The sequence below is a fragment of the Pteropus medius genome, unplaced genomic scaffold (assembly GCF_902729225.1).
Source record: "Pteropus medius unplaced genomic scaffold, Ma_sr-lr_union100, whole genome shotgun sequence".
Lineage (NCBI taxonomy): Eukaryota > Metazoa > Chordata > Mammalia > Chiroptera > Pteropodidae > Pteropus > Pteropus medius.
The window spans coordinates 5,903,759-5,925,507 of record NW_024340849.1 but is presented as its reverse complement, the minus strand read 5'-3'; the positions used below and the strand labels follow the sequence as shown (position 1 = coordinate 5,925,507).

At 35.0% G+C, this 21,749-nt stretch overlaps 1 protein-coding gene across 3 annotated transcripts in view; it reads left to right on the top strand.

The window, feature by feature from the left end:
• Window positions 1-21,749, top strand: part of CCDC102B (coiled-coil domain containing 102B) — a 201,378-nt gene that overhangs the window by 547 nt on the left and 179,082 nt on the right. Inside the window, exon 2 of one of the 3 annotated variants that reach the window (XM_039839876.1) lies at window positions 4,949-6,432. The exons of 1 other annotated variant lie outside the window; for it this stretch is intronic. In XM_039839876.1, coding sequence (XP_039695810.1) covers window positions 6,386-6,432 — 47 coding nt within the window. In that variant the 5' untranslated portion in view covers window positions 4,949-6,385. Of the gene's footprint in view, window positions 1-4,948; window positions 6,433-21,749 lie in introns of those variants that run through there. One more of the 3 variants, XM_039839894.1, reaches the window with a different exon arrangement.

The following is a 21,749-nucleotide window of genomic DNA, read 5'->3' as shown; positions in this document are numbered from 1 at the left end:
TTTGAAGTAATTTATAGTCTTAGAGTAAAAAAAAAAAAGTAAAATTGCTATGGAAGTCCTCACGTTTTATGCTTTATGCACTTAAAGTTATTTTCATTTTGCTGGTCGTAATGCTGAATTCTTATCATCGTTAACAGAAAAGTATATTTCAAACTTAGCACTAATATTGATTTCTTTATATGTTAGCTGAGTAGTGGAAAAGAGATAGGGATATAGAATAAAATCCTATACATAATAAAAAGGAAAGGGATGCTTAAGTGTATAAAGTAATTACAGAACTGAGGAAAAAAGATCTCTGGAAACCATTGGGAAGTATTTGCTTATGTTTCCTGCAAAGGTAAATTATAAGATGAATGTTGAGTGGGTAAGTCTATTAAATAGAAATATAAGGAAAATAGTCTTAAAAAGATAATTAGAAACATATAAGTAACATATGGCATTGAAATACACTATGGTATTTTTTGATATTCTCATTTACATCGACACTAGTTCTACTTTCTAAAATCATGTAACACACTTGCTAATATTTTTGTGGGTAGAGTGTTGCGACTTGATTAAATATTTTGTTGTTAATCGTTTTACTGTCAGATAGCCTCACGTATACATTAAGTATTCTTGAATTCTGACTTTTATCCTTATTTTTCCGTAAGCATTAGATTAGAAAGAAATCTCGAAAAGTTAGTGGTACAATATGTGTATATTTGCTGTGATTTTGCAATATTGATTTATACTATCAAAATGTGTATTTTAATGACATCTAGAAAAATGCTTGAATTTTTTTTAAAACGTTAAAAAATAGTTTTCTTGTGAAATAGCAGATCATTTAATAGTTGTCTTTTTGCATTCTTTTGTTTTCATTAGATTCAGTAATTGGTTGATCACTGGGACATAACTTCTTGGTGCCTCACTATGGGCGTGGCCTTGAAATTCATAAGGGTTTCATCTAATTATTAGAGCCACAAATATAATGGCAGTAATTCTTTAAAACTGAAAATTATCTCAAGCCACTTCTAGTTGAAGAAGTACACCATCTCTTATGCTGATATTACAAGGTTCAATTGAATTCTGCCATAATGCAAAACTTTCAAAAATTTCCTTTTTAGTAAGACTTTAGAGAAGCCTTGAAAGAAAAGTCTGGCTTTCTGAGCTGAGTCATGAAAAATCAGTGGACTTGGACAGTTACTGAGATGCAAAAAGGCTCTTCTACTTTGTAGAAGTAGTTGGAGCAAAGAGTTTCAGGGCATAAATTAATGTAAAGCAAGGAAGGACAGGGAGGGGTTATCTGCCTCATCGGAGCAGAAAAAAGATACCTTTGTGAGTAGCAGACATTGAACTTGATAAATAGAACGGGACAGAATTCCAGAGCATCTTAAAACTTACGAAGTAATTTTGTCTTTATGTGCGGTACAGTGGGGACAATTGCAAATTTCTGAAGAGATAGACTCTTTATTCCCTTTTTCTCCTCTTCTTCCTCCTCCATCATCATCATCATCATCATCATCATCATCATCATCCTGCCAACACATAATCACGTTTCTTACATGTAAGATAATGTGCATGTCTCTCTACAGTTTTAAAAGCTGTAAAATACAATGAGCTTCATTTTGCATATCATCTTCATTTTACATGTGAAGGAATCTGATACTCAGACATATTATGTGATTTATGTAAAGCCACAGAGAGAGTGAGTGCCGGAGCTAGGATTCCAAACAATGTCTTTCTGGCCCCACAGCTCATTCCACGATGCTGCGCTGGTATCTTAGGAATGTCAGTCTGGCAGAGGTGAACCGGGACAGTTAGGAGTGCGCTTTGGGGTAATAGAGAGCAGGAAGCAGGCAGCGAATAGACAGGCCAAGGATAAGTTCTGACATCTGCAGAGCCAAGCCAATCACAATTCTCTCAGGTGGTCCACTGTCCTCTGGGAATAGGAAGAAGAAATTGATGTTGAAAATAAGCAGTTTTTATATTTAAATTGGCTGTTCTCATATTCAACTCTTATGCTCTTCTCTGTCTCTTATTATCTTGAATGTTGTATTCAAAGAAGGTATCTTTTGATTTCTCAGAGGAAATTTCATGATTTTCATCAAATGTTACTTATCACGAATGAAATATGTGAGGTGACTGGAAATGATATTGGGGACACATTAGCTTTCCTTTGTTTCTTTTTGATCTGTGGTATGAATGAATACCTAGTGACCAGACCTTCTTAAACTTATAGAAAGACTCAATTATTATCAAAGAAAAGTATCATCTAAGTTTTATTTCAATAGATGAAGAGCATAGATCTAAAGATTATTATGCTAATAGTGTCTTGTATGATATCTTCATAGTAAAAAGAATAGAACCTATTTATTAACACTTTTATCATATAACCAAAGCTTGAACATATTGTTTTACTTTTTTCTCAAAATAGAATAAGACTAGTATCTGGAATAGTATTCAATTTCTTTTTTCCCCGAGATTTTCAATTAAATAAAACTCCTTCATATTATAGTAATTAGTTTCTCTCTCTCTCTCTCTCTCTCTATTTATATATATATATATAAAAAATGGTGTTCATGCAGTCATTTTAGAAATTTACTATCTATTGTTTTAGACGCTTGCTGTCATTTCAGTAGGTTTTATGGGATAATGCCTTTTTGCCATGCAGATGGGGATAGTTAAAATGTAAAGTTTCATCTTTTTAAACTTATAATTACTAAAACAATATGCCCCTTGTCATTTTAAATACCTTGGTCACTGACCTCGTGACATTTTAATTAAACAGGTTTGGGCTGTGTTCCAAGCCTGCATCCCTTAGAGCGCCTTTCATATGCCCAGTGCCCTGTCTTCGGTGTCCTGACCAATGGTAGATGCTCCACTGTGACTAACTGTGAGTTTGAGACCTTGGCTGTAAAAAGGAAAACTGGATATTGTATTGGGAGAAGTCAGCCCATCAAAGAGAAGATGGATTGTGTTCAGAGCCATTTTATTGAAGTCATAGCTTTGCAGGGGATTATTAGTAGTATTATATATTTAAATATTATTTGGATGATTTATAGGCAGTGATATTTGCTGAGAATTGCTGTTATGTATAGCAAAGATATAAAAATATTTGATGTTAAACCTGCTAGAAGTATTTTGGGGAGTAGCCAAAGTCGGAGGTATCCTTAGTATTGAGTAGGAAACAGATGCTCACTGCAGAACCTGCAAATAGTATCTTGTCATTATGCCTGCTTTTAATTTTTAGAATTAAAACTTCAAAAAGAAAAAAAATAGAAGTGAGCCTTTTAGTCACTGGTCGATGAGCATACTTCCAGGATGCAGTAACGCTTTAGAAATACAGCGTAAGGTAAAGTGGCAATATTTCAGCAAAAAAGAGCCTGAGACAACTTTAGACTAGTTTTTATGTGGAAATAGTTTCGAGGGGTTTTTATATCATCTTTAATTTCCTCCTTTAATGAATTTAGGATTACGAAGGCATACGTCAAAAGTTGAATTTATGAAGGTCTTAAGAGATCAGATGGCTTTTGTTTTCAGCATCCATCCATGGATTCCTAGCTGCTTTTTGCTCCTCTTCTGGATGAGATGGAAATGTAACTCACAAACGAAGAGCGTGAATTATAAGTGCTCGGCGGAATGATAATGCTCGGTAGAAAAGGAGAAGAGAGAGAAATGTGGAAGTGCCCGGCAAGCCATTAGACTTAATGCCATTCTGGAAGGTTCTGTCTATAAGCCGTTCCCGATTGGGAGCCAGAGTAGTCATGGGGATTTTCTAAGGGTTCAGGATCGTCCCCTTCCGACTTCAGTTCAGAGGCGTCCTGTGCGGTAGTCAGTGGGAGGCTGAGTCCGGTCAAGGACGGGCTCCTTAGGCTGCTCTTCCTCTGATGCTGCCTACGCTTCTCTGTTCTTCTTCTTCTTTTCTTTTTTTTTTTAATGACAAAGTTTAACTTAAAAAACTTAGGATTGTGTGGGTTGAAAACATCGTGGCGATGATGGCGTGTCATAGACGGACTCTAAAGATGTTGATGCTGTGCGAGTCTACATGCTGGCTTCTAAACTTTTGACGCGGGACTCAAGCAAGTTGGAGCTAATAGTGCGGACCACAGGGAGAAGTTCCAGGGTCTGTGAAGGCACCAGCCTTCGGAATGCCACCTGAGATGTAGACTCTTCACAGAACCAGGGCCGAGCCTGGCTGACAGAGAGATTCTGCTTCTAGATCTTACGTTAATAACATATTCGCTCGAGGTGGACGGCACTGTCCACTCTGTAGCTGTCGGCTGTGTCATTGGGTAGGGGGTTCCTCTATATAAATTAAATAAAGTGACACATTCTAGAAACCCAGATGCTAATCAGAATACCGAGTATAAGTAACGCAGGAGGCACCCTCCCCCTCGTAACTTCTCAGTCTCGTGACCCCCCCGGATTCTCCGTGGAAAGGGTACAGGCGTCTTTTTCTTTCTAGTCCTCCACTCGTTTTCCATACCGTTTCACAAATATTTGTGGCCAAGTAAGTGTAAATATTTATCTTTTGTAAATACAGATATTCGATCTAAATGTGTGTGTATATCATACCGTTGGGGTGTAGGGAACCTTTTAAGTAAAAGATTATCTCGAAGCTGGCCTGGCTTCACAGCAGGCCTGCCTCTGCCTTCCTCAGTCTTCACATATATACATCTACACACACAGCCTGAATACATATAAGTAATTATAATATATAATAAATACATATTTATTTTATATATCATATATAAGTAAAATTTAGGTATATGGAAGAATTAAGTTCCCGATCACAATTAAAATGGAACTTAACCTCATTGAAAACGTTTTCCAGAGTAATTTGAAAAGTCTATGGGCATCCAATTTTCAAAAGTCACCTTCTTCAGAAGAGTCTGACTTATTTAGTAGAACTTGTAGTGCTTGTATTTTGGGAGAAAACGAATATTTGTGAGCCCCTGTTGTTTTGCAGGCTTATTCATTCATCAGTGAATGTCTACTACGTCTCAGACCCTGTTCTAGCAATGGAAATAGAGGTACGAACAAAACTAAAAACCTCCTGCTTCCATCAAGCATAAATTCTAGCTGGTGAAGCAACAGAATCCACAAATTCTCCTCAATAACATATCAAGTAATAAGTGCTCGAAGAAAGAAAAGGCAGGCTAGAGGGAACGGAGAACTGCACCCCTTTGATACAATCAGAGAATACCCCTCTGTCGGGGTGAAGGAAGTCAGGGACTTACCATGAGGAATCTTAGGGGAGAAGTTACAGGCAGAGGAGATAAATAGTAACAGTTGACGCAGGAGAGCGTTGTCTCTGCAAGGACTTGTGGGAAGGCCGGCAGCGGCACGAGTGAGCAAGGCAGAGAGAGGCAGGCCTCCTGTGAAGCCGATCCAGCTGCAGTTTCAAGATAACCTTTTACTGAAAATGTTCCCCAACGCTGTGAAAGTCAAGTCCAGAAATCCAGGATCTTGGAGAAGAGTCTGGAGAAGTAGCTGCGTCCAGACCATCCACGAAAACCTTGTAGGACAGTCATACCATTTGTCTCTTATTCAGAATCTTACAGGAAGCGATTTAAGTGTTTTGATCCTAGAAGTGACATGAGAACTTGAGTTTTAAAAGCTGTGTCGTGGAGCATACAGGGAAGAAGAGAAAAGGTAGAAGCAGGAAGACCCATTAAACTACACTAGTGCAGGAAGAAGATAATAAGGTGGCTTAACGCAGATACTGGAGATGAAGCTGGTAAGACCGTGAGTCTATTTTACATTTCCCTGCCAGAGCTGACAAAATTTTTCAGCAACGATGATGTCATTGTAAAGAAAAGAATCAAGCATGGTCTCCAGACTTGATCTGAGACACTGGAAAAATGAAATGTCCATTTATTGATAAAAGGAGGACAGAAGGGAAGTAGTTTAGTTGGGGGAAGGTTAGTGTTCAAGAATTTGGGGACATGTGAGATTTGAGTCTCCAATTAAACACTGACGTGGTGATGCTAAGTCGGCCGCTGGATATGTGAGTCCAGAGTCAAAGGAAGATCTCGGACTGGAAAAATAATGTACAACTAGGTGGTTTTAAAGGCAAAGGACCGGATGTGTTCAGCGCTGTTACCACCGGGCAGCAGGAGAGGTGTGAAGAGTCGGTGCTGGCGCCAGACCCATGGAAGCAGAACGAGAAGCAGCAGTCAGCGAGGAGGGAGGACCGTGGGGGAGGAGTCTCTCGGAAGCCAGATCAAGAGTGGTTCCAGAAAGATGGAACAGTCGGTTATATAACGTGCTACTGGATGGTCAAGGAAGACAGGAATTTCAAGCCCGAATTCGCAATGTGGACGTCCTTGTCTGTTCTCGTAGAGAGTACGCTTGAAGATTGACTGAGTTAATAAAGATTTTTATTATAAAAAATACCAGAGACATGGAATGGCCCTGGGTGAGGATCAAGAAGATTTTTCAAGGTCAAAGGTATGACATAGAGCGTGCCCACTTGCTGATGGGCGTGATCCAGGAGAGAGGTATAAACTGGTTAAGGAGGAGGGAGAGGACAGCCACAGCCCATGCATTTTGAATGATGTTCATATTATTTTGGCGTGACTACTGCAGAATCACCTCTTGTGCTTTATGTGACCGTGTGGCAGAGAATGAAAGCGTCCTCTTCAATTATATTTGAATGGCAAGCGTGACTATTTTGGCATGTGTTTCCACTATCGATGCATTTTTCAAGCATACATTTGTAAATGATGTCATTAGTAGTCGTCTTAATTAGAAGTATTGTTAGGAAGCCTTTGTAGAGTCAGAAATATTGCCAAAACCCACTGAACATATTTAAGCAAATTAAAATATAGGTTTTTATTCTGTAAAAATATATAGTAAAAAACCTAAACTCTTTGGATGCCCTAGAGTAGAGCTGTTCAATAGCAATATAATTCTAACAATTACAATTTAAAGGTAACATTAAAAAGTTTAAAAATAAATGTGAAATTAATTTTAATAATATGTTTTATTTAAATCAACTTATTAAATTATCATTCCAAAATATCAGCATAAAATTATGAATGGGCTCTCTTACATTACTGTGCCTAATTTACATTTAGAGAGCGTCTCAGTTCAGGCTGCCTTCAGGCCAAGTGCTCACTAGCGCCATCTGGCTGCCGGCTAGCATAGTGGACAACACAGGCTACAATAATTGCAAAGTATTCTCACAGCACCCGTAGATCATATGAAGGCATTAGATGTACCTCTCCTTGTAGTAAATGAAAATGTGTGTCCGAGTGACCTTCCCAAGGAACAGATTTATCCCCAGGTTTTCTGATTCCAAACTCAAGGTTCCTGTCCACCATTCTGATGTTGTTATATTGATGTATTTAAGCTATATTGCTACCGAGAAGTATGAAAAATACAACGAACTGGTACCAAGATGTTCTCTCCTTGCTGTAATTTAAATTAACCTAATTGGCATGAAGCTGGCACACATTTCCTAGTTTTTAAAAAAAAATGAAATGAAAGATGCAAATCTGGGAGAGCACAGAGAAAGAAAAAATAGAATTTTGGAGGATTTAAATTGTGGCATTATAAGGATTTCTTGGGGAAGAGTTGAGAAGAAAATATTTATACAGTTGGGAGGGTAAATACAAAGGCAGGTTTCAGAAATGTATGGGTTTAATCTGGTCTTCAACTCTGCAGTTTTCCTTGTACATGTCTTAACATTTTCTGTTTTAGGGACTGGAAAGCCAAATTTTTTGAGAAATATAAACACTAGCTATTTGCTTCTTGTTATTTTGACATTTAAAATCCAATTCCTTTACTTGTCTTTACTAAGGAAATAAAATAGTATTCCTGCAATAAAAACAAACAGATGAAAGCCGATTCCAGATCAATTAGCAATTTCTATTTAACTTGTTAGTGTTATTTTCTCTTATGCAAAAAGACAAAATCCAGAAATATCAACACTTAAAAAGATGATTGGTCAAATATGTGGTGACATTAAAGAATTAAAAAAAAGATTGGAGAAGTTGAGAGATTCTATGTCTAAATGAATTATTAATACATCTTATCTAAAATGGAGAAGGTATGGACAGGGAAAAAATCTCACTAGCATGTAAGTAACTGATTATCAAATCAAAACATTTACACTTTTAAATATTTCATGTCTTTTCTTAAGATTACAAACCTTACAAATTAAATTCTCTCAGTGAAATCAAGATTCTGGATCTCATGTTTGTAAGAAGTAGCTTAAGTATTGCACAACCACTATCTGTGTTTTTCTGGGGAAGATATTTTCCTCCGTATGATATATCTGAACATTAATCAATGTTACTTGTTTTATTTTACATTAAAATTGAAAGAATTAGAATGAAATATATGATTGATATTATTTTAATCTTAAAAGAGGCCATAGAAATTTAAAAAGGCTATAAATATAAAGCCAGTGACTAAGATAAGAAGTCAACATATTAACTACAGTTCTGATAATTCTTGGTGATATGTATGTATATATTAACATTTCTCTTTATGTTACATAGTCTGAGAATGTTCAATTTTGAACAATTCTATTGTTCCTCTTTCACTTTTTCTATATTTTTTTACTTTTACTTATTTTTGTTAAAATTATTGGGGTGACATTGGTTAATAAAATCAAACAGGTTTCAAGTGTACACTTTAATAATACATCATATGTATATTGCATTGTGTTTACCACCCTTTTCTTTTTATTATTAAAAATGATTGGGGTGACATTGATCAGCAAAATCCATTAACCTTCAAGTGTACAGTTCAATAGCATGTTGTATATCTATTGCATTGTGTGTTCACTTCCCACAGTTAGATTTCTTTCCATCACCACCCTTTTCTATTTTATTTTATTTCAGTTTTTCTGAATATAAAATGTTCCTTAGCAAGAGAAAACAACTGAATTAATATCTTATAATATTTAAAATGGATATAGTACTATAAATGACTATAGTTTTAATTACACGTAAAATCAATTTTACATGTTCCTTTTATATTTTTTCTATTCATGTCATCAGAGGTACAATGTATTTTCTGAAACTCATGCTATTCCTCTTAAGAAGTAGGTAGCCTTGTGATTTCAAAATTGGTTAATCACATATTTTAAGAAAAAAATGTAATTATGAAACGGGTAGGTCCATATTCACTAATAATTTTATTTTCTCAACTTCACATGCCATTGCATTTTGAAAGGCATGTAATTCAAGGACTAAGTCTGACCCGTGGTAATTTGGAGTATTCAAGGACTTACAAGAACTGCAGTATTTCACTTTGAACACATTGCCATGGGTGGGTGGAAGCAGCTGGTTTCCTGTTTAAAATATTTTTGAGAACTTTTAGAAAGTTTAGTTCATGCTCAGCCCAGAGGTTTTTTGTAAAAGATGAAGAGTTGAACATGTGTAAATATTTATATTTGGGAGATTAATCAGGAATACGTGATTAAACTCCAAAAATTGAGTTAGTTTGTTTTTGTAATAGGTTGTGCAGTTATTTCCAGTTCTTCCAAAATGTTCAAAATAATGTGTTTTGATTCTTACATAACAAAATTTTTGTTCCATTTAACAATATGAAAACATCTAAATGATTTGCTGTAAGTGAATCTTTGGAGGAAAACAATTGAATTTCTGTGAGTCACATTTCACTTGTAATCAGTATATAAGCTCCAGGAGAACAGACATTTAAATCTGTTTATTAAATTAAAAAAAAAATCTATTCACTGATGAACCTTCAACCCTTGGAACAATGTACCTGGCACATGGTAGAAATTCAGCAAATATTTGTTGAATGAATATTCAAGGCTCAAAAGCTAAGAAATGTTTATTCTTATTCTACATTAGCAACATGAAGAAATGAGTAGACCTTATCGTATATCCGTGTGTATGCTTTTAATACAACGGTTATCAAAATACATTGTTTTACATATATTTGCTGCTTGGTGTGCTTTGATTTTACCTTTGTTTCACATGAATTGCTGAAATGATTTTAAAACCCTAAACTGGCTGAAAATAGAAGTAAAGACAAATGGAAATATACGTGATACCTAAAATTTAAAAAAAAAATATGATTGTTAAATTAATTAAAAATACTATTGTTGGCTGTCATAAGACTGGGGGGCTTTAAAGCCAGGGCACCCTGTGCAGTCAAACCAAACTCTAAGCCTGTGACTGTCTCAAGGTTACGAAATTGGAACGCTAAGGAGACCCAATCACAGATAGCTGGTCAGACTTTAAGCTATGGCTGATCAATAATTGCTTTGCTTTGCTTCACTTCTGCCTTTTATCTATAAAAGTCTCTCTCAAGCTCCTCGGAGTGGAGTGCTCCTAACTTCTGGTTCGGCACTGCCAGATCTGAATCGATCTTTGCTCAAATAAACTCTTAGAATTATTAATATGCCTCAGTTTATCTTTTAACGCTGTAAGTTCACCACTACTTGCTTTTGATTATATGTATTTTAGTTCGTATAATTTTTTGATCAATTTTAGAGCTACAGAGAGATGCAAGAGTGTTTGTCTTTGAATAGGATGTGTTATGTACAAGGGACATCGGTTTAAAAAGTGCAAAAAATAAACAAACACCGAATAGGACCAAAAATTTGGAAAGAGACAGCGAGCAGTGTTTTTTTCAGATGGATTTGATTCTTATCTTTATCTTGGTTTTTAACCAAGGAAGTTAATTGTGAACCTCAGTGAAGAGCTTTCATAAATGGATAGTCATTTGCATAAACACACTCAGCAGGTGGAAAAGCCCCGTTCAGACGTAGCTCTGCATCACGTGTAACTTCTATCTAATTAAAATAAAAATGCGACAACAGAAACCCAAAGTAATTTGTTTTGCAATTGTACAGTGTCATTAGAAAAAAATTTTCCCATATCTGACTTAATCTAGAAAATAAAATCTATAGTTAGTGTGTCTTAGTCCTCATTACTTTTGAGTGCTTCCTGAACACAGGATACTCAATGGGTATTTGTCAATTTAGTGATTTTTTTTTAAAAGAGAAACTCTATTTTGAAGAATTTTCTTAATTAAGAATACTGAGTATAAAACCATATATAGCTTCTATGGAAACTTTCAAGAAAACAGTTTCCTGTTGGGTCAATACAATGCAAACTTTAAAAAAGAGAGCAATTTAGGCAGGCAGGGGAGGTTTGAAGAAATAGAGTTTTAAAAGGCATCGCCAAGGTGTTTAGGTGATTGAAAGGTAGAGGTCCTTCTGGAAGGTCTGAGCATGGAGAGATAGCGGGGATGGCAGATGATGCCTTGGGGTTTCACAAAGCATGAAGGACTGTAATCTGACTGTCACAGGTGGACAGAGAAGTGGCGTTAGAAAGTGAAGGTCCAGAGACGGAGGGGAGAAATACTAGACTGAGTTTGGGTTTAATGCACTGAGCATATTCGCTTTAATGAAAAAACAATTCAGTCACCAAATGTGGGTAACTTTGAAGTTACCCATTTTGGAAATAAATGTAGGATTGACCTACTAACACCTGATGAGGTAGAACTCCCGTGAGGTATGAGCATACGTATGCTTACAGTGTTAAATTTTCATCATTACATGATCAGCCCTGAAGCTTTTCAAACACTCCACTGCTACCAATAAGGAGATCGTAAAAGCTGTCGATCACGGTTGGGTTCGCAGAAAGGAAGATCAGCTCCTCACATTTCCAGTATTTTAATGGGAAAATATATTTTAATAATTTTATTTAAAAATATATTAAAAATCCACATTATATTACTATATCAAATGGTCTTTATTCTACTTTTAGAAAGTGTTAAATTAAAAAATATATATTTTGTGACAAAAATTTAAAAGTTAACCAAAGCATTTATTTCAGAAGGAATTTTCTTTTTAGGTTCTCTGAGCTTTATAATCATTTAGAAATTGTGGCTCTGTGTGATCACTGGATTTTGGAAGTTTTAAGCAGGAGAAAGCAACTTTCATGTGGTGGTTCAGTTTAAATAATAGAAAAGTATTTTAAAGAACAATCATGAATTTGAAAAGCTTCTCTGTATGTTAGCATGAAATATCTTTAGAACATAAAGACATATTTATGTCTTTCAGATGTTGAGTATTAATTAAGCTGATGTTTTGACTAAATCAAGAGGAGGAAAAAGAAATGAACTCTAATGAATATTCAAGAATCTTCTATTTTTAAAATATGAGACATGTATGTTAGCTCAGGCTGGTACTTCTACATTTTTTTGTGGAAGAAGTGTTATTCCTTCTGAAGAATAAACACATAGGAATTGAGTATTGTCACCCAAAGATATCGAATTATTTTGGTAATTCAAGATGAAAATCTCAGCTAGGATGAGACGTGAGCTATCCAGGTGTCCAACTTGGAGATGCAGAAATGGCAAGGCAAGCAAAGGAGAAGAGGCAGCGGGTAGGAGTAATGTCGCTGTAATGAGGACTCTGAACTTAATCCTAAGAATAATCAGAAAACAATTGAAAGAGTTTCAGCAAAGATGACACAAATTAAAGATGTAAAAAAATATCTCTCCAGTGGTTGAGCGGTAAAGGGTACTAGAAGGGGAGACGTTGGAAATCTATGTCAGTAATCTGAGTGTGAGCTAATGCTGCTTGGACTAAGGTGGCTGAGACAGACAGGGAGCATAAGATTAGTTCGTCATGGCCCCGGGGACATACATAAACATAATTGTATGCATATACATTTTAGCAGTTGTCAACTCTGTTTTACTTGAATGGTAGTTTTAGTTTACTCTAGATTCATTGATTGAGTGTCTTCTATGTTTTAAAGATAAATAAGATGCAAGTTCTGCCTCTAAGAAGCCCATAGATGGTGGTAGAAATAGAAACATTAAAATTATGGTGTTATGTCATAAATCCAGAATGGAGTAATTAACCAAAGCACGGGGCCACAGGCAAAGGAGGAACGACTGGGAAGAATGTGTAGATCCATGATTTCTGTCATTATTACTCACCCTCCATCCCCACCGCACAGGCATATACACACAGGTGTAGGCACACACACAAATTAACAAATTGTATTTGGGTTTTCAAATAGTCTTCTGCACCAACATCTTTTTATAGGCACAAGATCTATGTCTTTTTATCTAAACCATGTGCCTCGTATACTGTAAGTATAGGCTAAGAGTTGATAACGGGACTAGAGCAGAATAATAGTGATCTGTCTGTTCACATGGTCTCTGTGAAATGTGCATCCTAATTGGGCAGGAACCAAGGAAAAATCAGCCTGAGTTGTTTACTGCCATTGATCACTTCACTGTTCTCACAGCTTCAGACAATTTGGAAATTGGATTGTTTATATTTCTATATCTTGTTCTTTGTTTTATCTTTAAGTGCTTTGCTTTCTAAATTTTATTAATCTCACTTTCCCTTGATTTCCTTTTAGCAGATATTTCATTGCCCAATGGAGGAATAAAAAATAGAATAAATTGCTTAAAATGCTGATTCTCAGGATAATATCCTCTACTTTCACCGAAGATTTAGTACTAGTAATTAGAAATGTGTGAACATTGGTTTTAAAATGTATGTTTTAATTTCAGCCACAAATTCATGATGTACAGAAAGGGAATTTTATGTAGTGAAAAGAATCATAAAATAATGGCTACCATTTATTGAATGTCTATTTTGCACCTGGATTTGTATATGCATCATAGAATTGCGTTCTCAAAACAAACTCATGAGGTAGGTGTTATCACTCCAGGTTTATTGTTAAAACCGAGTCTGGGAAAATTTAACTGCTGAGTCTCACACCTGGACAGAAGGTAAATCAAATCCCTTTTCAACAGACCCTTCTTCCTGTTTCCTTCTCAATTTAATAAATAACAAAAGAAATTGCAGAACTTTTATTCGAAGAGCTATTAGCTATTTAAAAATCTGTAATAATGGCTAAAAGCAGCAATGAATAGAGAAAAGATCATTTTGTCCGACTTAATAACAAAATGGAGAAGAAAATCTTTTTGTATTCAAGTTAACTTCTGGTATGATTTACAAGATGTGCTTGCCTGCTCTGTTGTTTTACATTGTGGGAGAAAAAAAAGCCGAGAGTTGTATTCAAGCCAGGATAGTCCCAAGGTAATCAGAACACTTATACTCCTTTGCTGTTTAGGAAAAAAAAAAATCTCTTATTTTCAATTTATTTTACTAGTAAGATTAATCTGCTGTTCTTAAACGTTACATTTTTTTTTTATTTTAGTTTATTAACTTATGAAATGCTTAATTGACTTAAGATTATATATGTCTGAGAATTCTTTTGACTCGTAATGGTCCAAATAATCTTAAAGCATAAAAGAAATTTGAATATGGCTTTGTTTTCTAGATTTTATGCAACAGAACTCAGTGGGAGACTTGGGACTCTGAGGTCAGATCTTTTATGCTGCCAAAGATTGTTAGAAATTTAAAAGTAGATCTGGCTTTCATAAACATAATGAACAAGCAGAACTCAACATTTGAATTGAGCCTTCTTCCAAAATATCACTTTCTTTTTCACTTTTTCCATTTTAACTTCAGCATTTGAATAGCAAAATAATTATCTTGATTCTATTATGTGTCCCAAATTTTTGAAAATGGAAAAATGTTTAAAGAAGATGAGGGAAATAGTTGGGGGTTTTTTCCCTCAAGTCCAATTATCTTTGTGTTGTTAATGCTCATTATTGTGAAGCGGGCTCAGAGAATTTTGTTTGTTATCTATTTCAATTAAATATTTTATAAATGCAAGAAAGATAACTGTGTTTGCGTTTTCAAGCAAATGATCATATGTGTGTGTGTGTGTGTGTGTGTGTAGGGACAAATGGGGCAATTGATGACAAACCATTTGCTCAGACTCATGTCTTCATTTCCATTACGAGGTGTCTACTTCATAATGAACTTCTCATAATTGGATCGTAATTATTTTAATCAGCATTAATTTCAGAAGACAAGGAAACATCTAGAGAATTTAATCTGGGTTTTTTGATAACTATAGTAAGAATCAACTAGTGCATCATGGGATGTTCCCATGTGTCAAAGAGACATGATTAGAGGGGGAGAAAACAAGCTAAATTTTAAATTACATATTTTCAAATTTCATCAACCGTTTTATTGGCATTAAACACAGTAAATTTACTGAAAATGTTTGTATTTTATGACCATTTAAAATCTCTATAATAGACTACACTATTTCATTACAACTAATTGGGACACATTGAGTTCAGCAAGCAAGGAACCTTCTTTTCAAGGAATCTTCTCAAGCAGAGCCGATTGATCTACAATTTGCTGAGGACCGTGAACTTCACGGCTGTGTTGTATAACCACGGTCCATGTTCTCATATTCTTCTCGCCTCGAGTGACTGAGAAGTTCTCACTCACACACCAGTGCTTCTTCCTTAGCCACCAAGCTGAGGGACGTTTTCCCTCTCCTGTGCTGCCCTGTGCTCTGTGCTTCCTTTAGAGCACAAGTTGCTGTTGTGACGATTCTCTTTATCGTGTCTATTCTTCCGACTAATCTGAACGCTTCTCAATAGCCAGAAATCTGGGTGGCTGTAGTATTTGTAAGGACAGCAACTGGCAGCTGGCTGCTTTCTGATTATGTAAATGATGGGGTTTGACGTTCATGGCTTTCAAAGTGAACACACTTTGTTTAATTATGGTTAATGCTTGCTATTCTGTTTGGAAATTTTTGCTAAGCGCAAGGTAATGAGGGATTTTTTGCAGTTAATTTCTAGGAGCTTTATCGTTTTGTCTTACACCTTTAGGTCAGTGCCCTATTTGGAAGTGGTCTTTTTACACGGTGTGATGTAGCGATTAGTTCCATATGGCTATATCGTTCAGCCAGCACCTTTTGTTGAAAAAGGAAAACTAATTTCCCATGCCAAACTGTCATAAATCAGGTGTGGGTCAGTATTTGGACTCTGCTGTCTCTCCTTGTGCCAATACTTGATTATCTTAATTATCGTATCTTTATTGTTTTATATCCAGTCATAGAATTCCTCTAACTTTGTTCTTCTGTAACATTTTGTTGGTTATTTTGACTCTTGACGTTTCCTAATGAAGGCTAGAATCAACTTGTCAATTTCCACAAAATCAACCTTCTGAGGTTTTGACTGGAATCACTTTAAATCGATAGGTTGATTTGGGTCAATGTGTCATCTTTACAACTTCGAGCTTTCCAATAGATTAACATGATATATTCCTGCATTTATTTAGTTACTATTTAGTTTCTCTCAAAAACATATAATAGTTTATAGAACATGAGTTTACCCATCTTCTGTAATATTCCTAACTATTTTGATGTATTTTATGCTATTATAAAATGGTATTGGTTTTTAAAATTTGATATTTGATATATTTTTTCCTAGAATATAGAATACACATTATTGTGTACAATGATTTTACAGCCAGTGAACTTATTAAAGTTCACTTGTTCTAATAGTTTGTAGATTAGTTTGAATTTTCTACTTATGCAGTCATATTGTAGGAAAATTAGTATTTTACTTCTTCCCTTCTATTCTCATTTAATTTAACTTTCTGTTCACTGGCTAAGATCTCTTCTCTTATATCATATGGAGCAATATCACTATTAGCAGGTACCCATTTCTCATTGCTGATTTTGGGGGAAAGCTTTTGATAATTCACCATTAAGAATTATTGCTTTAGGTTTTCTGCAAATAATTGTTATCAAATTATATATTTTCCCTTCTATTTTTGATAAGTTAAGTTTTTTTTTTAATCATAAGCTGAATTTTATCAAATGCACTTTATTTATTTGTTGATATTTTTCTTCTTTATTTTGTTCTTATGCTTATCATAAGTAAACTGTGATAATCAAATGCTAAATCAATTTTACATTTCTGGCATATATATATTCAAGTTCTTTGGGATAGGTTAATCTTTTTAATCATTAGACTTTTTGTTAATGTTTCTGTTTTGTTTTTTATATCTATGTTAGTAGAAGATATTTATCATAAAATTCTTGTCAGATCTTAGTGTAAAGGTTGTTTTGACCTCATAAAAAGAGTTGGGGTGTGTTCACTCATTTTCTTTTGTCTGAAAAGTTTATGAAAAATTGGTATCATTTTTTGTTATGAAAGTATTTTCTTTGTAAATTCTTTTAAAATAATTTTTACTGGATTTTAAAGACTTTTTCTAAAATATCTCTCATTCATTTATTCATTCATTTAGCAATATTTACTTAATATTTATTACTTGATTGATGAAACCAAATGACTTAGAGATTTTAATGCCATCTTATGTGTTGAAAGTAAGCACTGCTGAATTTAAGGTCCATTTTGAATAGAAAGCTTTTCTCCTATGGTTGTACTTTGCATTCAGCAATGGAAAAGAAAAAATTTAAATACTAGGCACTTTTTGTCTTTCCCAAAGCAAAATAATCTGTTGCACTTTAATTGTAAAAATACTTTCAATAAATTAATTTATTAGAATATCAAACTGTAAAAATGAACATGCCTGTTTTTATTTATCACTAGAGAGGAAAGTCAAATGTATTGACTTAAATGTGCTATAGAGTAGAGCAACCTCAAATCTTTTGTAATTATAGTTAGTCATGTCCTCTTGAGATCCATTTTAGGAAACTGAATCTGTACATCATTCTCATTCTCTACTTTTACATTCTTAAAGGCATTGTTGCATGTCAGTTTCTATTTCCTGTTACTATTACTTTTTCATGGGGTCTAAATATACTAATGGAAACTCAAAGTATTTCTCCCTTGTTGGTTTTTGATTTCCCAAATATCAAGAGAGACTAAAAATGGATTTTTCTGACAACTCACTTTTTTTTTTTGGTGAAGACTGCATTCTTTTGGCTTTTTAAAAGTAATCTGTAAAGGAACTTTTCTCTGCAGTCAAACTAATAGCAAAATTTTAGAGGAGTGATTAATAAATCGAAGCTGTCTATGAACTCTATATTTGTATGTGGCTTTCAATTAGTTTAACAGGCAAAACCAGAATAAAAGGTAATTTTGTTCATTGTGGTTGTCATTCTGATTACATATGTCATTTGCTTGGTTTTGATGGTTTTATTCATTTTTGGGTCGGTAACATAATCTTCCTACAAACTATAAACTAATGGCATAGGTAGCTATGACTTGTGACTGGCTCTCAGAAAGACCCACCCATTTTGTTTATATCAACATACTAATTTAAACAAAAAATATAATATTTCTTATATTTATTTCCTTGATTATACATATTTTTAGTGCCATGGACACTTTATATTTTAATATTATCTGAAGAGACAGCATGAAACTTATTTACCCTTAATCCTGTAATTGGCATTTGGGTTGAGATTTACTGGTTCCTGTTTCCTCATTTTGTTTCATTAACTTTCCCATTGATCCTGACATTAATTGGTAAATTTTAGCATTTTATTTCTTAAATACATCCTCTTTTTTGTAAGGTTAGACTAAATCGTGATGGACGACAATGATAATTGGTAATTTGAGAAAGTGATTTTAATAGTCATGCTTCGTCTTTCTGTGTTGCTGTGTAACAAGTCACACCGAAATTCAGTGGCTTTAAAAGAGTACTATTTGCTCATGTATTCTTAGGTCAGGAATCAGGAGTGGCTTGGGTTCTAATGTATCCACCAGGGCAATGGTCTTTGGGCTCCACTTGGGGTGGATCTACCTGCCTCCAAGCCCCCTCAAATGCTCGCGGGTAGGATTTACTCATGAGCTGTGGACCAGAGGCTTCCCTCAGTTTCTTGTTATGTGGTCCCCTCCACAGGAAAGCTTATGACATGGCTCTTGGTTTCATCAGAGTGACCAATAGAGGGGGCAACAGAGAGAGTACTGGCAAGTTGGAAGTCCCATTTCTTTAGAACCTAATTTCAGTCACTTTTGCAATCTGATAGTTTTGAGGATGATACTAAAAAAAAGAACTAATTATTGAGAAGGCAGTGGATGTGAGCATAAAAATGCCCTAATTTACTGTGTAATTTTTCAACCTTCCCTTCTTCTAGGTACTCATATATTATGAAGTACTTATTAGTCAAAATCATAATCATTTGAAAAAGATTGCTCTGGTTTAGGTGAGAAAGGGAAAATATGGGGAAATTACTGTTTTAAAATAGATGCCTTTCTAATTTTGGATTTTCTCTGGTTTCTAAGTTTTCCTGGCTCCAGAATGTACAAACAAATACCAGCCTCTCTCCTATCTAATATAGATTCGTTATTATTTATTACAAGGGTACAAAGTAGAGATTGACATTTTAATTATTAGGGTAGAGATATTTCAAAATAGCAGGCGAGAAGGTTTGGTTTACTCAGTATTAGAGTGGAAGTCTCATTTGTCCTTGGAGAAGATGAATTTTCTAACTGTTCAAATGTTTTGTGTTACGGAAACTGCAAATGCGTTTTGCTAAATTCTTTACCCTTAAGGTTTAGACTCAAGAGTAATTTAAAGGAAATTCCATCCATATGTTTATAATTTAATACGTTAGGCTAGTTTTTTCTTTTTCCTTTTTTCTGTATTTGATGTCCAAGAACCCTCTTAAGCTGCTGCTTTTAGGACTCTTTTAGCAAGATTAGACTAAGTCACAAATGAAAAATTTTTGTTTGGAATTCAACATCAATGATATATAAACTCTGACCAATACCAAGAATGTTTCTCATTTTGAATCTAAATGCCATAAATACAGATTTGGAGATTACTCAGTGGCATTGAAAGACATTGAAAATAATCCTGGTTAATGTTAATTCAGAGTCAATAAGTTTTCTTATTTTTAAGTTGTACTTTATTTGGAAAATTGATGGTGTTCTTGGTAAATCTATAAAATTTCTTTATCTTACTGTTGAATGAGAGCGAACTATTTCAACCTCATGTCTTCATCTACTCTACCAGATCTATTAAACAATTTCTAAATGCCCGGGCTTGTAATTTCTAGGTCCTGCTCTTTTTTTTTAATCATAGCATAAACCATGCTTAGTAAACATGCTTGATTTGGATGTTAAAATGTAATAATCTTAATGTACGCCAGTGATTGTTAATTTATAGTTTGCAATAAAATGAACATTAATCGAGGATATGATAATCTATGGAGACATTTCATATTTTTAAATCAGAAAAAAAGACTTTATAAGCATGTGACATAAACCTTGGAAACAATAAAGACATGTAGAAATTCATATCCAAAAGTCAGAATTAACTATGAATTTCCTTTAGTTTTTTTGCTCCTGTATAATAATAGTGAAAATGGATCAATCAGAAACGTGATTTGACAGGGAGGAATTATTTTCTCCAACTGCTGCTGACATTCCTGTATACACATACTCAAAGTTTATCTCAATCTTTAAAGAATAATATTAAAATAATATACAACTGGGCTAAAATATATATGTGTGTGTACTGTGCGTATATGCGTGTGTGTACATTGTGTATGTGCACACACACCCCTACATACATGCATATACGTGTGTGGTATATATTTTTTGAGGTGGCTTGGGGAAGGCACTGAAGCCTCATTCCTTCATTTCCCCTCTTTTGAACAAGCGACTTAATGTTGTGTCCACAGAGGAAAACGAGGCTCCCACGGGGCGTCTTGTTCCGAGGGCATGGATGGAGTGTTGGCATCACTACGTTCCTTTCCGCCCAGTCCTCCTGGACTTCAGGTTGTTGTTTTATAAGAAACACGAGAAGGTGGTCTCAGCTGCTAAATTCTGTAGCCTTCTGGATGGTTTCATGGTTTGAAAGTAAACTCTTAGCCTTTTAAAGTANTAAACATCTATGGAGACATTTCATATTTTTAAATCAGAAAAAAAGACTTTATAAGCATGTGACATAAACCTTGGAAACAATAAAGACATGTAGAAATTCATATCCAAAAGTCAGAATTAACTATGAATTTCCTTTAGTTTTTTTGCTCCTGTATAATAATAGTGAAAATGGATCAATCGGAAACGTGATTTGACAGGGAGGAATTATTTTCTCCAACTGCTGCTGACATTCCTGTATACACATACTCAAAGTTTATCTCAATCTTTAAAGAATAATATTAAAATAATATACAACTGGGCTAAAATATATATGTGTGTGTACTGTGCGTATATGCGTGTGTGTACATTGTGTATGTGCACACACACCCCTACATACATGCATATACGTGTGTGGTATATATTTTTCGAGGTGGCTTGGGGAAGGCCACCTTCATTCCTTCATTTCCCCTTTTTGAACAAGCAACTTAACATTGTGTCCACAGAGGGAAACGAGGCTCCCACGGGGCGTCTTGTTCCGAGGGCATGGATGGAGTGTTGGCATCACTACGTTCCTTTCCGCCCAGTCCTCCTGGACTTCAGGTTGTTGTTTTATAAGAAACACGAGAAGGTGGTCTCAGCTGCTAAATTCTGTAGCCTTCTGGATGGTTTCATGGTTTGAAAGTAAACTCTTAGCCTTTTAAAGTACTGTGAGACCGCACACTTTGCTGTGGTGTTGGGGTCAGGATGCTGATGCTTATCTTGAATGTTTGTGAAAGAAACAACTTGGTGTCGTGGCTATAGCTGTGAACTTTGAGATGGACTCTCTCAATGAAGCCCTGTTTCTGCCACGTGTCAGGTTCTCTGGCGTTTGTCCAGGCACCCATGCCTACCTAATAGAATTTCTGTAAGCATCATGTACACGAAAAGTGTCTTTAAAATGGGTATATTATGTAGTTGTAAAGAGTTATTATACCTGGAGGTCGATGCTTGAAATTCTACATTTTATCCTTAGTTTAAACTTTAAGCACCTCTTAAGATCGAAATACCCAGACCAGGAGAACACATTGAAATCCAGGGACCTGAAGGAAGAGCGTTCTGCT